The sequence below is a fragment of the Ascaphus truei genome, unplaced genomic scaffold (assembly GCF_040206685.1).
Source record: "Ascaphus truei isolate aAscTru1 unplaced genomic scaffold, aAscTru1.hap1 HAP1_SCAFFOLD_693, whole genome shotgun sequence".
In the NCBI taxonomy this organism is placed as follows: domain Eukaryota; kingdom Metazoa; phylum Chordata; class Amphibia; order Anura; family Ascaphidae; genus Ascaphus; species Ascaphus truei.
The window spans coordinates 163,336-177,290 of NW_027457027.1; the positions used below are offsets into that span (position 1 = coordinate 163,336).

The 13,955-nt window shown below is 57.8% G+C and overlaps 1 protein-coding gene across 1 annotated transcript in view; it reads right to left on the minus strand.

The window, feature by feature from the left end:
• The window catches only part of LOC142485981 (arf-GAP with GTPase, ANK repeat and PH domain-containing protein 3-like), a gene marked incomplete at both ends in the record, with an annotated part of 188,938 nt that overhangs the window by 160,731 nt on the left and 14,252 nt on the right, over nt 1-13,955 (minus strand). The window contains one exon of the mRNA XM_075584637.1: nt 8,720-8,847. Within this exon, the coding sequence (XP_075440752.1) occupies nt 8,720-8,847 (128 nt within the window). The remainder of the gene's footprint in view (nt 1-8,719; nt 8,848-13,955) is intronic.

Genomic DNA, 13,955 nt, shown 5'->3' on the forward strand with positions numbered 1-13,955 from the left:
GCTTCTAACTTTTCAATGACATGTTCAGTTAAATCAGAATTTTCTTATTTCAGACTTTTATTTTCTCTTTTTACAGCCTCTTCATAGTCTTCCTTCAGCGATACTGTGAAGTTCCTCTTTAGAGACTTCCAGTTCTGTGCGGCAACTGCTGATCTCTTGGTGTGAGGTATCCAGCTCCATGCGGAGAGTATGAACCTCATTCTGTGATATGCCCACCTCTGTCCGGATTGTGAGGGATGCTTGCACAGCCATGTTGTGACTCTCAGATCTGCATGGATCTGGGTTTGTGAGGCATGGAGAGTGGAGTGATGTGGTGAGCTACAGCACAGTGAGGAGAGCTCAGTGACACATCACATAGAGGGACCAGCCAGCCCAGAGGAACAGCCCAGGAGACAGAGAGCTGAAGGAGGGAGTTCCCCTGTATGTGAGAAGGAAAGGGTACCCTTTACATTTATCATACAGAAGCCCAGGCCTGCAACTGGTCATTCAGAATAAAGAGCTCCTATGAGATATTAATGTCACCTAACCCTGTCTGATCAGCATGAGAGGGAACTAAGGTACAGTGACGGTGCTATCTACTATATATTTCTGAAAGCACTGTATGTCTGCATGGCCTGTGTCCCTCAGGCCAATGAGATTGCTCCCTTGGCCCACCCGCCCCCGCACACCTCTCATTGGCCGGTGTGGTCTAACAGTATATACACACCCGCCCCCGCACACCTCTCATTGGCCGGTGTGGTCTAACAGTATATACACACCCGCCCCCGCACACCTCTCATTGGCCGGTGTGGTCTAACAGTATATACACACCCGCCCCTGCACACCTCTCATTGGCCGGTGTGGTCTAACAGTATATACACACCCGCCCCTGCACACCTCTCATTGGCCGGTGTGGTCTAACAGTATATACACACCCGCCCCTGCACACCTCTCATTGGCCGGTGTGGTCTAACAGTATATACACACCCGCCCCTGCACACCTCTCATTGGCCGGTGTGGTCTAACAGTATATACACACATATGTCTCACCCCTCCGGATTGCTGGCCCCCCCCATGGCTCTCATTGGCCGGTGCGCTCTAACCCCTGGCCACACTACTACTGCTACTGCTACTACTACTACTACTGCTGCTGCTGCTGCTGCTTGAGGTGAAGAATTGGTACTGCTGGATGGGGGGGGTGGGGGGGTGGGGGGTTGACCCTCCGTTTTTGACCCCCCCAGCTCCGTTTTTGACCCCTTCCCCAGCTCCGTTTTTGACCCCCCCCCCCAGCTCCGTTTTTGACCCCTCCCCCAGCTCCGTTTTTGACCCCTCCCCCAGCTCCGTTTTTGACCCCCCCAGCTCCGTTTTTGACCCCTCCCCAGCTCCGTTTTTGACCCCTCCCCCAGCTCCGTTTTTGACCCCTCCCCAGCTCCGTTTTTGACCCCTCCCCCAGCTCTGTTTTTGACCCCCCCCAGCTCTGTTTTTGACCCCCCCAGCTCTGTTTTTGACCCCCCCAGCTCTGTTTTTGACCCCCCCAGCTCTGTTTTTGACCCCCCCAGCTCCGTTTTTGACCCCCCCAGCTCCGTTTTTGACCCCTCCCCCAGCTCTGTTTTTGACCCCCCGCCAGCTCCGTTTTTGACCCCCCCCCAGCTCCGTTTTTGACCCCTCCCCCAGCTCCGTTTTTGACCCCTCCCCCAGCTCCGTTTTTGACCCCTCCCCAGCTCCGTTTTTGACCCCCCCAGCTCTGTTTTTGACCCCCCCAGCTCCGTTTTTGACCCCTCCCCCAGCTCCGTTTTTGACCCCTCCCCCAGCTCCGTTTTTGACCCCTCCCCCAGCTCCGTTTTTGACCCCTCCCCCAGCTCCGTTTTTGACCCCTCCCCCAGCTCCGTTTTTGACCCCTTCCCGAGCTTCGTTTTTGATCCCTCCCAGCTCCGTTTTTTGACCCCCCCCCAGCTCTGTTTTTGACCCCCCCAGCTCTGTTTTTGACCCCCCCAGTTCCGTTTTTGACCCCCCCCCCAGCTCCGTTTTTGACCCCTCCCCGAGCTTCGTTTTTGATCACCCCCCTGACCCACCCACCAACCCCCCGTCATACCGAGTGACAGACACACTGACACACACAGGGACAGACACACACAGGGACAGACACACCGACACACACAGGGACTGACACACACAGGGACAGACACACTGACACACACAGGGACAGACACACACAGGGACAGACACACTGACACACACAGGGACAGACACACACAGGGACAGACACACCGACACACACAGGGACTGACACACACAGGGACAGACACACCGACACACACAGGGACAGACACACTGACACACACAGGGACAGACACACTGACACACACAGGGACTGACACACACAGGGACAGAAACACCGACACACACAGGGACTGACACACACAGGGACAGACACACCGACACACACAGGGACAGACACACTGACACACACAGGGACAGACACACTGACACACACAGGGACAGACACACTGACACACACAGGGACTGACACACACAGGGACAGACACACCGACACACACAGGGACAGACACACTGACACACACAGGGACAGACACACTGACACACACAGGGACAGACACACTGACAGACACACAGTGACACTCCCGCCCCTGCCTTCCCCCCTCTCTCCTGCCACCCCTCCCCCTCTCCTGCCACCCCTCCCCCTCTCCTGCCACCCCTCCCCCTCTCCTGCCATCCCCCCCTCTCCCTCCCCCCTTGCCCCATCCCCTGCCTTCCCCCCCCTCCCCTGCCTTCCACCCCCTTCCCCCCCACCTCCCCTGCCTTCCCCCCCTCCCCCTCCTCCCCCCTTCCCCTCTCCCCCCTTCCCCTCTCACCCCCCTTCCCGCTCCCTCCCTTCCCCTCCCACCTCCCCGTCCTTCCCCCCCCTCCTCCCCTTGCCCCCTCCCCTGCCTTCCCCCCTCCCCTGCCTCCCCCCCCCTCCCCTGCCTTTCCCCCCCGCCCCTGCTTTTGCCCCTGCCTCCCCCCCGCCCCTGCCTTCCCTCCCCCCCCGCCCCTGCCTTTCCCTCCCCGCCCCTGCCTTTCCCTCCCCGCCCCTGCCTTTCCCTCCCCGCCACTGCCTTTCACCCCCCTCCCCACCCCTGCCTTTCACCCCCCTCCCCACCCCTGCCTTTCACCCCCCTCCCCACCCCTGCCTTTCACCCCCCTCCCCACCCCTGCCTTTCACCCCCTCCCCACCCCTGCCTTTCACCCACCCGCCGCACTCCTGCCTCTGCCTTTCACCCACTCGCCGCCCGCCGCCCTCACGCCTTTCACCCACCCGCCGCCCACACTACCGCCGCCTCCCGCCTCTGCCTTTCAGCCACCCGCCGCCTCACACCCCTGCACCCCACAGCCGCCGCCCTCACTCAACAGACACCTGCCGCCTCTCACCCACCTGCCACACTCGACACACACCCGCCGCCTCCCGCCCCTACGCACTGACATCACTGACTAGCCGCCGCACCCACTCGCCACCCACCCGGCACCTCCCGCCTCACACCCACCCGCCACACTCACACCCCTACGCACCCACATCACTGACCAACCGCGGCACGCTCTCACCAGACACCCGCCGCCTCTCACCCACCTGCCACACTCGACACACACCCGCCGCCTCCCGCCCCTACGCACTGACATCACTGACTAGCCGCCGCACCCACTCACCACCCACCCGGCGCCTCCCGCCTCACACCCACCCGCCACACTCACACCCCTACGCACCCACATCACTGACCAACCGCGGCACGCTCTCACCAGACACCCGCCGCCTCACACCCTAGCGGGACTCCCGCCCACAGCCAGCACTCCACTACCCACCCGCCACCCGTACTGAACACCCACCCGATGCCTCACACCCACTCACACCCTAGCAGGACACACACCTCACATTTTTACATCACTTATGTCACCAAAATATACATTGTACTGTGGTGTGTTTACAATAAACCATTTTTAAATAACAATATCGTATTACATTTTATTCCATGTTTCTTTTCAACTATTTATAAATAATAATAATACCTATTACGGATGTACATCCCGGGCAACGCCGGGTATATCAGCTAGTAGTATATATACATAGTATATACACTGAGAAGCGCAGCGCCGGTTACACTTGAGAGGTTAATAAGTTATTGTGTATGATATGCTGTGGCTCTAATTATAATGGTCACAGGAGTATTGCAAACTTGTGTTTATTCCTGTTTGGTTATTCATCCCCTTCTTACTGGCCACACATACATGTGGGTGTCACCATATTATATACACTCAGGTCCCCATCTCATATACCGAGGTACGGCTAAATAAAGAGGGGTACACCTTAATAACAAAAAAATGAGAAAAGAAAATATAGGACCCTTTCAGTGTGAGATGGGCAGGCACATTATTGGAGATAAGGAAAAAGCAGAGGTATAAAACAAATTCTTTGCCTCTGTGTTTACCAGGGAAGAATCAAGTTCTATAGTAGTGCCGCAGGAGGAAGCCACAACCTCCATATTAATGAACAATTGGTTAACTGAGGAAGAAGTTCATAAGCGACTTGAAAAAATGAAAGTAAATAAGGCACCTGGCCCGATGGCATATATCCAAGAGTTCTCAAGGAGTTAAGCTCAGTAATAGCCAAACCATTATATTTAATATTCAAGGACTCCATTTCCACAGGCTCAGTACCACAAGATTGGCGTAAAGCAGATGTGGTGCCTATATTTAAAAAGGGAGCTAGATCACACCCAGGGAATTACAGACCTGTAAGCCTGACTTCAATAGTGGGGAAACTACTTGAAGGTTTAATATGGGATAATATTCAGGAATATCTAATGGAAAATAAAATTATTAGTAATAGTCAGCATGGATTTATGAAGGATAGATCTTGCCAAACTAACCTTATTTGTTTCTTTGAGGAGGTAAGTAGGAATTTAGACCAGGGTAATGCAGTTGATGTGGTCTACTTTGATTTTGCAGAGGCTTTTGATACGGTTCCACATAAGAGGTTGGTGTACAAAATAAAGAAAATTAAACTCGGTAATAATATATGCACCTGGATTGCAAACTGGTTAAAGGACAGACAACAGAGGGTTGCCATAAATGTAACTTTTTAAATTTGGGCTAAAGTTGTGAGTGGAGTACCTCAGGGATCGGTACTGGGACCCCTGCTTTTTAACCTGCTTATTAATGACCTTGAGGTTGGGATCGAGAGCAAAGTCTCCATCTTTGCTGATGATACTAAATTGTATAAGGTAATAGAATCAGAGCAGGATGTAATTTCTCTTCAAAAGGACTTGGAGAGAATGGAAACGTGGGCAGGTAAATGGCAGGTGAGGTTTAAAACAGATAAATGTAAGGTTATGCATTTGGGATTGTCATGGAACAAGAATCATATTTCTGTTTGACCCCCCTTGCAGCTTCTGCTTGTCAGCTCCTTAGTTTCAGCTGCATGTATTTGACACACACACACACACACACACACACACACACACACACACACACACACACACACACACACACACACACACACACACACACACACACACACACACACACACACACACACACACACACACACACACACACACACACACACAGCCTGTGCGATATATTACTATGTTGCCTTTTCTGCCTCTGAGCATGTAGCCAGTGAGTTGCTACAGCAACCCCTGAGATCTTTTCTCAGAATGGGCTATTCTGCCCTCCCCCCTGTCTGGCTGACAGTTGGTCTGTCCCTAGACTATTCCTGTTTCCCAGATCCCCCTCACTGTCTTTTACTTCCTGACCCTGGCTGAGTGAGTACCCCTTCTATGTTACACTCCTCCCGGCAAGGCCCAATCCTTTTCACCTGCCCTTAACTACAAGGCATCCACAGAGAAGCACTCTCCCAACACAACACCATTACATCCACAAGAGCCTGTATTTACTGCTGCTTTCCTAATAAAGTGAAGGAAATATAACAGGACTTGTTGTGCTTTGGAAAGGGGGCTGAGTTGAAGCTATCTGGGTCCATTCATACCCTAGACATGACCCTGGGTCCAGAATAGGGATGCACAAATAAAAAGGCGACTTACAAATTAAATGGAGATATATTGGGGGAATCCTTGATGGAGAAGGATTTAGGAGTGCTTGTAGACAGCAGGCTTAGCAATAGTGCCCAATGTCATGCAGTAGCTGCAAAGGCAAAAAGGATCTTATCTTGCATCAAACGGGCAATGGATGAAAGGGAAGTAAACATAATTATGCCCCTTTACAAAGCATTAGTAAGACCACACCTTGAATATGGAGTACAATTTTGGGCACCAATCCTAAGAAAAGACATTATGGAACTAGAGAGAGTGCAGAGAAGAGCCACCAAATTAATACAGGGGATGGACATTCTAACTTATGAGGAGAGGCTAGCTAAATTAGATTTATTTACATTAGAAAAGAGGCATCTAAGAGGGGATATGATAACTATATACAAATATATTCAGGGACAATACAAGGAACTTTCAAAAGAACTATTCATCCCACGGGCAGTACAAAGGACTCGGGGCATCCCTTAAGGTTGGAGGAAAGGAGATTTCACCAGCAACAAAGGAAAGGGTTCTTTACAGTAAGGGCGGTTACAGTGTGGGATTCATTACCCATGGAGACTGTGATGGCAGATACAATAGATCTGTTAAAACAAGTTGGACATTTTTTTTTTAGAAAGGAAAGGTTTCCAGGGATATACCAAATAAGTATACATGGGAAGGATGTTGATCCAGGGATTAATCTGATTGTCAATATTTGAAGACAGGAAGGAATTTATTTTTCCCCTTATGAGATATCATTGGATGATGTGACTCTGGGGTTTTGTTTGCCTTCCTCTGGATCATTATACCGCGAGAACGGATATAGGATAAAGTATCTGTCGCCTCAATTTAGCACAGGTTGAACTTGCTGAATGTACAGATGCAGCGGCCGTTATTGGAACACTTCCCGCGGTGTATACCTCGGAATACCCATGTCATAGCGCGTGATCTCTTCCAACCTTCCCGACCCTTCCCACCTTAAGACATGAGTGCAGAGAATAGCTGAAACTGTCAGAGTAGCACAGTGACACAGTAACACAATAACACAGTAACACAGTAACACAGTAGCACAGTAGCACAGTGACACAGTAGCACAGTAACACAGTAACACAATAACACAGTAACACAGTAGCACAGTGACACAGTAGCACAGTAGCACAGTAGCACAGTGACACAGTAGCACAGTGACACAGTGACACAGTAACACAATAACACAGTAGCACAGTGACACAGTAACACAATAACACAGTAACACAGTAGCACAGTGACACAGTAGCACAGTAGCACAGTAGCACAGTAGCACAGTAACACAGTAACACAGTAACACAGTAACACAGTAGCACAGTAGCACAGTAACACAATAACACAGTAACACAATAACACAGTAGCACAATAACACAGTAGCACAATAACACAGTAACACAATAACACAATAACACAGTAGCACAGCACTGTACACATTACATTTCATTCATTTCACACAAAGAAACAGAATCCATGAAATTCAAACAAAGCAACAGTGACAGACACGAGTGCCTGGGGCGAGTGCCTGGGGCGAGTGCCTGGGGCGAGTGCCTGGGGCGAGTGCCTGGGGCGAGTGCCCGGGGCGAGTGCCTGGGGCGATTCCCTGGGGCGAGTGCCCGGGGCGAGTGCCTGGGGCGATTCCCTGGGGCGAGCGCCTGGGGCGAGTGCCCGGGGCAATTCCCTGGGGCGAGCGCCTGGGGCGAGCGCCCGGGGCGAGTGCCTGGGGCGAGTGCCTGGGGCGAGTGCCCGGGGCGAGTGCCCGGGGCGATTGGCCGCGTTAATGCCGCGTGGAGTACAGCAGCGCACACGAAAACCGCGCCGTGATTTGTTCGAATAACGTCCGCTGCATCTGTATGTCTTTTTTCAGCCTCATCTACTATGTAACTGTAACTATGTAACTGTAACTATGTAACTGTAACTATGTAACTGTATCTATGTAACTGTAACTATGCAACTGTACCTATGTAACTGTAACTATGTAACTGTAACTATGTAACTGTAACTATGTAACTAACTATGTAACTGTAACTATGTAACTGTACCTATGTAACTGTACCTATGTAACTGTAACTATGTAACTGTAACTATGTAACTGTACCTATGTAACTGTAACTATGTAACTGTAACTATGTAACTGTGCCTATGTAACTGTACCTATGTAACTGTACCTATGTAACTGTAACTATGTAGCTAACTATGGCGCGGGGGCGCGCGGGGGCGCGCGGGGGGCGCGCGGGGGGCGCGCGGGGGCGCGCGGGGGCGCGCGGGGGCGCGCGTGGGCGGGGGGCGCGCGTGGGCGGGGGCGCGCGTGGGCGGGGGCGCGCGGGGGCGGGGGTGCGCGTGGGCGCGTGTGGGCGCGTGTGGGCGGGGCGCGCGTGGGCGGGGGCGCGCGGGGGCGGGGGTGCGCGGGCGCGTGTGGGCGGGGGCGCGCGGGCGGGGCGCGCGTGGGCTGGTCACTCTGGTCACTTGTGGCTGCATTGAATCCTGTATTATAAACACTTCTGTTTCTCCATGCTAAGTGAGAAAGGTTTGGCAATGCAGACACACTGCCCATAACCTGCCCGCTTGTGATCACCAGTATCCCAGCCGTGTCCCGTGGCGCCCGCACACGGACGCGCAGCGTGTCGCACACTCACCTGGTTCATGTGCATGGACGGGATGGAGGCCGCGGTGACCGACGTGTGACTGGGAGAGTTGGGCAGGGACTTGCATGGACCAATGGAAAGCTGCTGCTTCTTGCGTATGGCGACCACCTTCTGGGCCACTGGGGGGGAAAGCACCAGAGAGAGAATAAACCGTCTTTGCCGTGATCGGCCTGAAGCGCATGTTCCGGCCGAGACACAGGAAGTGACAGTAACTGTGAGGTTAGACTCTTTAGAGATGATTCTCATCGCGGCGGCCCCATCCCCTCCCTCTCGTGCCCTACTCTCCCACCCGCCTCTCCCTGCCCCAATATCTACCTCCTTGCCCCATCCCCTCCCTCTCGTGCCCTACTCTCCCACCCCGCCTCTCCCTGCCCCAATATCTACCTCCTTGCCCCATCCCCTCCCTCTCGTGCCCTACTCTCCCACCCCACCCCGCCTCTCCCTGCCCCCATTTCTACCTCCTTGCCCCATCCCCTCCCTCTCGTGCCCTACTCTCCCACCCCACCCCGCCTCTCCCTGCCCCCATTTCTACCTCCTTGCCCCATCCCCTCCCTCTCGTGCCCTACTCTCCCACCCCACCCCGCCTCTCCCTGCCCCCATTTCTACCTCCTTGCCCCATCCCCTCCCTCTCGTGCCCTACTCTCCCACCCCACCCCGCCTCTCCCTGCCCCCATTTCTACCTCCTTGCCCCATCCCCTCCCTCTCGTGCCCTACTCTCCCACCCCACCTCTCCCTGCCCCCATGTCTACCTCCTTGCCCCATCCCCTCCCTCTCGTGCCCTACTCTCCCACCCCGCCTCTCCCTGCCCCCATATCTACCTCCTTGCCCCATCCCCTCCCTCTCGTGCCCTACTCTCCCACCCCGCCTCTCCCTGCCCCAATATCTACCTCCTTGCCCCATCCCCTCCCTCTCGTGCCCTACTCTCCCACCCCACCCCGCCTCTCCCTGCCCCCATTTCTACCTCCTTGCCCCATCCCCTCCCTCTCGTGCCCTACTCTCCCACCCCACCCCGCCTCTCCCTGCCCCCATTTCTACCTCCTTGCCCCATCCCCTCCCTCTCGTGCCCTACTCTCCCACCCCACCCCGCCTCTCCCTGCCCCCATTTCTACCTCCTTGCCCCATCCCCTCCCTCTCGTGCCCTACTCTCCCACCCCACCCCGCCTCTCCCTGCCCCCATTTCTACCTCCTTGCCCCATCCCCTCCCTCTCGTGCCCTACTCTCCCACCCCGCCTCTCCCTGCCCCCATATCTACCTCCTTGCCCCATCCCCTCCCTCTCGTGCCCTACTCTCCCACCCCACCCCGCCTCTCCCTGCCCCCATTTCTACCTCCTTGCCCCATCCCCTCCCTATCGTGCCCTACTCTCCCACCCCACCCCGCCTCTCCCTGCCCCCATTTCTACCTCCTTGCCCCATCCCCTCCCTCTCGTGCCCTACTCTCCCACCCCACCCCGCCTCTCCCTGCCCCCATTTCTACCTCCTTGCCCCATCCCCTCCCTCTCGTGCCCTATTCTCCCACCCCACCCCGCCTCTCCCTGCCCCATCCCCTCCCTCTTGTGCCCTACTCTCCCACCCCACCCCGCCTCTCCCTGCCCCCATTTCTACCTCCTTGCCCCATCCCCTCCCTCTTGTGCCCTACTCTCCCACCCCACCCCGCCTCTCCCTGCCCCCATATCTACCTCCTTGCCCCATCCCCTCCCTCTTGTGCCCTACTCTCCCACCCAACCACGCCTCTCCCTGCCCCCATTTCTACCTCCTTGCCCCATCCCCTCCCTCTCGTGCCCTACTCTCCCACCCCACCCCGCCTCTCCCTGCCCCCATATCTACCTCCTTGCCCCATCCCCTCCCTCTCGTGCCCTACTCTCCCACCCCACCCCGCCTCTCCCTGCCCCCATATCTACCTCCTTGCCCCATCCCCTCCCTCTCGTGCCCTACTCTCCCACCCCACCCCGCCTCTCTCTGCCCCCATATCTACCTCCTTGCCCCATCCCCTCCCTCTCGTGCCCTACTCTCCCACCCCACCCCGCCTCTCCCTGCCCCCATTTCTACCTCCTTGCCCCATCCCCTCCCTCTCGTGCCCTATTCTCCCACCCCACCCCGCCTCTCCCTGCCCCCATATCTACCTCCTTGCCCCATCCCCTCCCTCTTGTGCCCTACTCTCCCACCCCACCCCGCCTCTCCCTGCCCCCATTTCTACCTCCTTGCCCCATCCCCTCCCTCTTGTGCCCTACTCTCCCACCCCACCCCGCCTCTCCCTGCCCCCATTTCTACCTCCTTGCCCCATCCCCTCCCTCTCGTGCCCTACTCTCCCACCCCACCCCGCCTCTCCCTGCCCCCATATCTACCTCCTTGCCCCATCCCCTCCCTCTTGTGCCCTACTCTCCCACCCAACCACGCCTCTCCCTGCCCCCATTTCTACCTCCTTGCCCCATCCCCTCCCTCTCGTGCCCTACTCTCCCACCCCACCCCGCCTCTCCCTGCCCCCATATCTACCTCCTTGCCCCATCCCCTCCCTCTCGTGCCCTACTCTCCCACCCCACCCCGCCTCTCCCTGCCCCCATATCTACCTCCTTGCCCCATCCCCTCCCTCTCGTGCCCTACTCTCCCACCCCACCCCGCCTCTCCCTGCCCCCATTTCTACCTCCTTGCCCCATCCCCTCCCTCTCGTGCCCTATTCTCCCACCCCACCCCGCCTCTCCCTGCCCCATCCCCTCCCTCTCGTGCCCTACTCTCCCACCCCACCCCGCCTCTCTCTGCCCCCATATCTACCTCCTTGCCCCATCCCCTCCCTCTCGTGCCCTACTCTCCCACCCCACCCCGCCTCTCTCTGCCCCCATATCTACCTCCTTGCCCCATCCCCTCCCTCTTGTGCCCTACTCTCCCACCCCACCCCGCCTCTCCCTGCCCCCATTTCTACCTCCTTGCCCCATCCCCTCCCTCTTGTGCCCTACTCTCCCACCCCACCCCGCCTCTCCCTGCCCCCATTTCTACCTCCTTGCCCCATCCCCTCCCTCTCGTGCCATACTCTCCCAACCCACCCCGCCTCTCCCTGCCCCCATATCTATCTCCTTGCCCCATCCCCTCCCTCTCGTGCCCTACTCTCCCACCCCACCCCGCCTCTCCCTGCCCCCATTTCTACCTCCTTGCCCCATCCCCTCCCTCTCGTGCCCTACTCTCCCACCCCACCCCGCCTCTCCCTGCCCCCATTTCTACCTCCTTGCCCCATCCCCTCCCTCTCGTGCCCTACTCTCCCACCCCACCCCGCCTCTCCCTGCCCCCATTTCTACCTCCTTGCCCCATCCCCTCCCTCTCGTGCCCTACTCTCCCACCCCACCCCGCCTCTCCCTGCCCCCATTTCTACCTCCTTGCCCCATCCCCTCCCTCTCGTGCCCTACTCTCCCACCCCACCCCGCCTCTCCCTGCCCCCATTTCTACCTCCTTGCCCCATCCCCTCCCTCTCGTGCCCTACTCTCCCACCCCACCTCTCCCTGCCCCCATGTCTACCTCCTTGCCCCATCCCCTCCCTCTCGTGCCCTACTCTCCCACCCCACCCGCCTCTCCCTGCCCCCATATCTACCTCCTTGCCCCATCCCCTCCCTCTCGTGCCCTACTCTCCCACCCCACCCCGCCTCTCCCTGCCCCCATTTCTACCTCCTTGCCCCATCCCCTCCCTCTCGTGCCCTACTCTCCCACCCCACCTCTCCCTGCCCCCATGTCTACCTCCTTGCCCCATCCCCTCCCTCTCGTGCCCTACTCTCCCACCCCACCCGCCTCTCCCTGCCCCCATGTCTACCTCCTTGCCCCATCCCCTCCCTCTCGTGCCCTACTCTCCCACCCCACCCCGCCTCTCCCTGCCCCCATTTCTACCTCCTTGCCCCATCCCCTCCCTCTCGTGCCCTACTCTCCCACCCCACCCCGCCTCTCCCTGCCCCCATTTCTACCTCCTTGCCCCATCCCCTCCCTCTCGTGCCCTACTCTCCCACCCCACCCCGCCTCTCCCTGCCCCCATATCTACCTCCTTGCCCCATCCCCTCCCTCTCGTGCCATACTCTCCCACCCCACCCCGCCTCTCCCTGCCCCCATTTCTACCTCCTTGCCCCATCCCCTCCCTCTCGTGCCCTACTCTCCCAACCCACCCCGCCTCTCCCTGCCCCCATTTCTACCTCCTTGCCCCATCCCCTCCCTCTCGTGCCCTACTCTCCCACCCCACCCCGCCTCTCCCTGCCCCCATATTTACCTCCTTGCCCCATCCCCTCCCTCTCGTGCCCTACTCTCCCACCCCACCCCTCCCTGCCCCCATTTCTACCTCCTTGCCCCATCCCCTCCCTCTCGTGCCCTACTCTCCCACCCCACCCCGCCTCTCCCTGCCCCCATATCTACCTCCTTGCCCCATCCCCTCCCTCTCGTGCCCTACTCTCCCACCCCGCCTCTCCCTGCCCCCATTTCTACCTCCTTGCCCCATCCCCTCCCTCTCGTGCCCTACTCTCCCACCCCACCCCGCCTCTCCCTGCCCCCATTTCTACCTCCTTGCCCCATCCCCTCCCTCTCGTGCCCTACTCTCCCACCCCACCCCGCCTCTCCCTGCCCCCATATCTACCTCCTTGCCCCATCCCCTCCCTCTCGTGCCCTACTCTTCCACCCCACCCGCCCCGCCTCTCCCTGCCCCCATGTCTTCCTCCTTGCCCCATTCCCTCCCCCATCCTCTTACTCTCCCTGCCCTATCCCCTTCCCTGCTCCATCCCCACCTCTCGTTGCCCTTCTCTCCCTCCCTACCCTGCCCCTCCCCTGTGCTCACCATACCTCCTCCCTGCCCCACTGCCCCTCCCCTGTGCTCACCATACCTCCTCCCTGCCCCACTGCCCCTCCCCTGTGCTCACCATACCTCCTCCCTGCCCCTCCCCTGTGCTCATCATACCCCCTCCCTGCCCCACTGCCCTCCCCTGTGCTCACCATACCTCCTCCCTGCCCCACTGCCCCTCCCCTGTGCTCACCATACCTCCTCCCTGCCCCACTGCCCCTCCCTGCACCATACCCCCTCCCTGCCCCACTGCTCCTCCCTGCACCATACCTCCTCCCTGCCCCACTGCCCCTCCCCTGTGCTCACCATACCTCCTCCCTGCCCCACTGCCCCTCCCCTGTGCTCACCATACCTCCTCCCTGCCCCACTGCCCCTCCCCTGTGCTCACATACCTCCTCCCTGCCCCACTGCCCCTCCCCTGTGCTCACCATA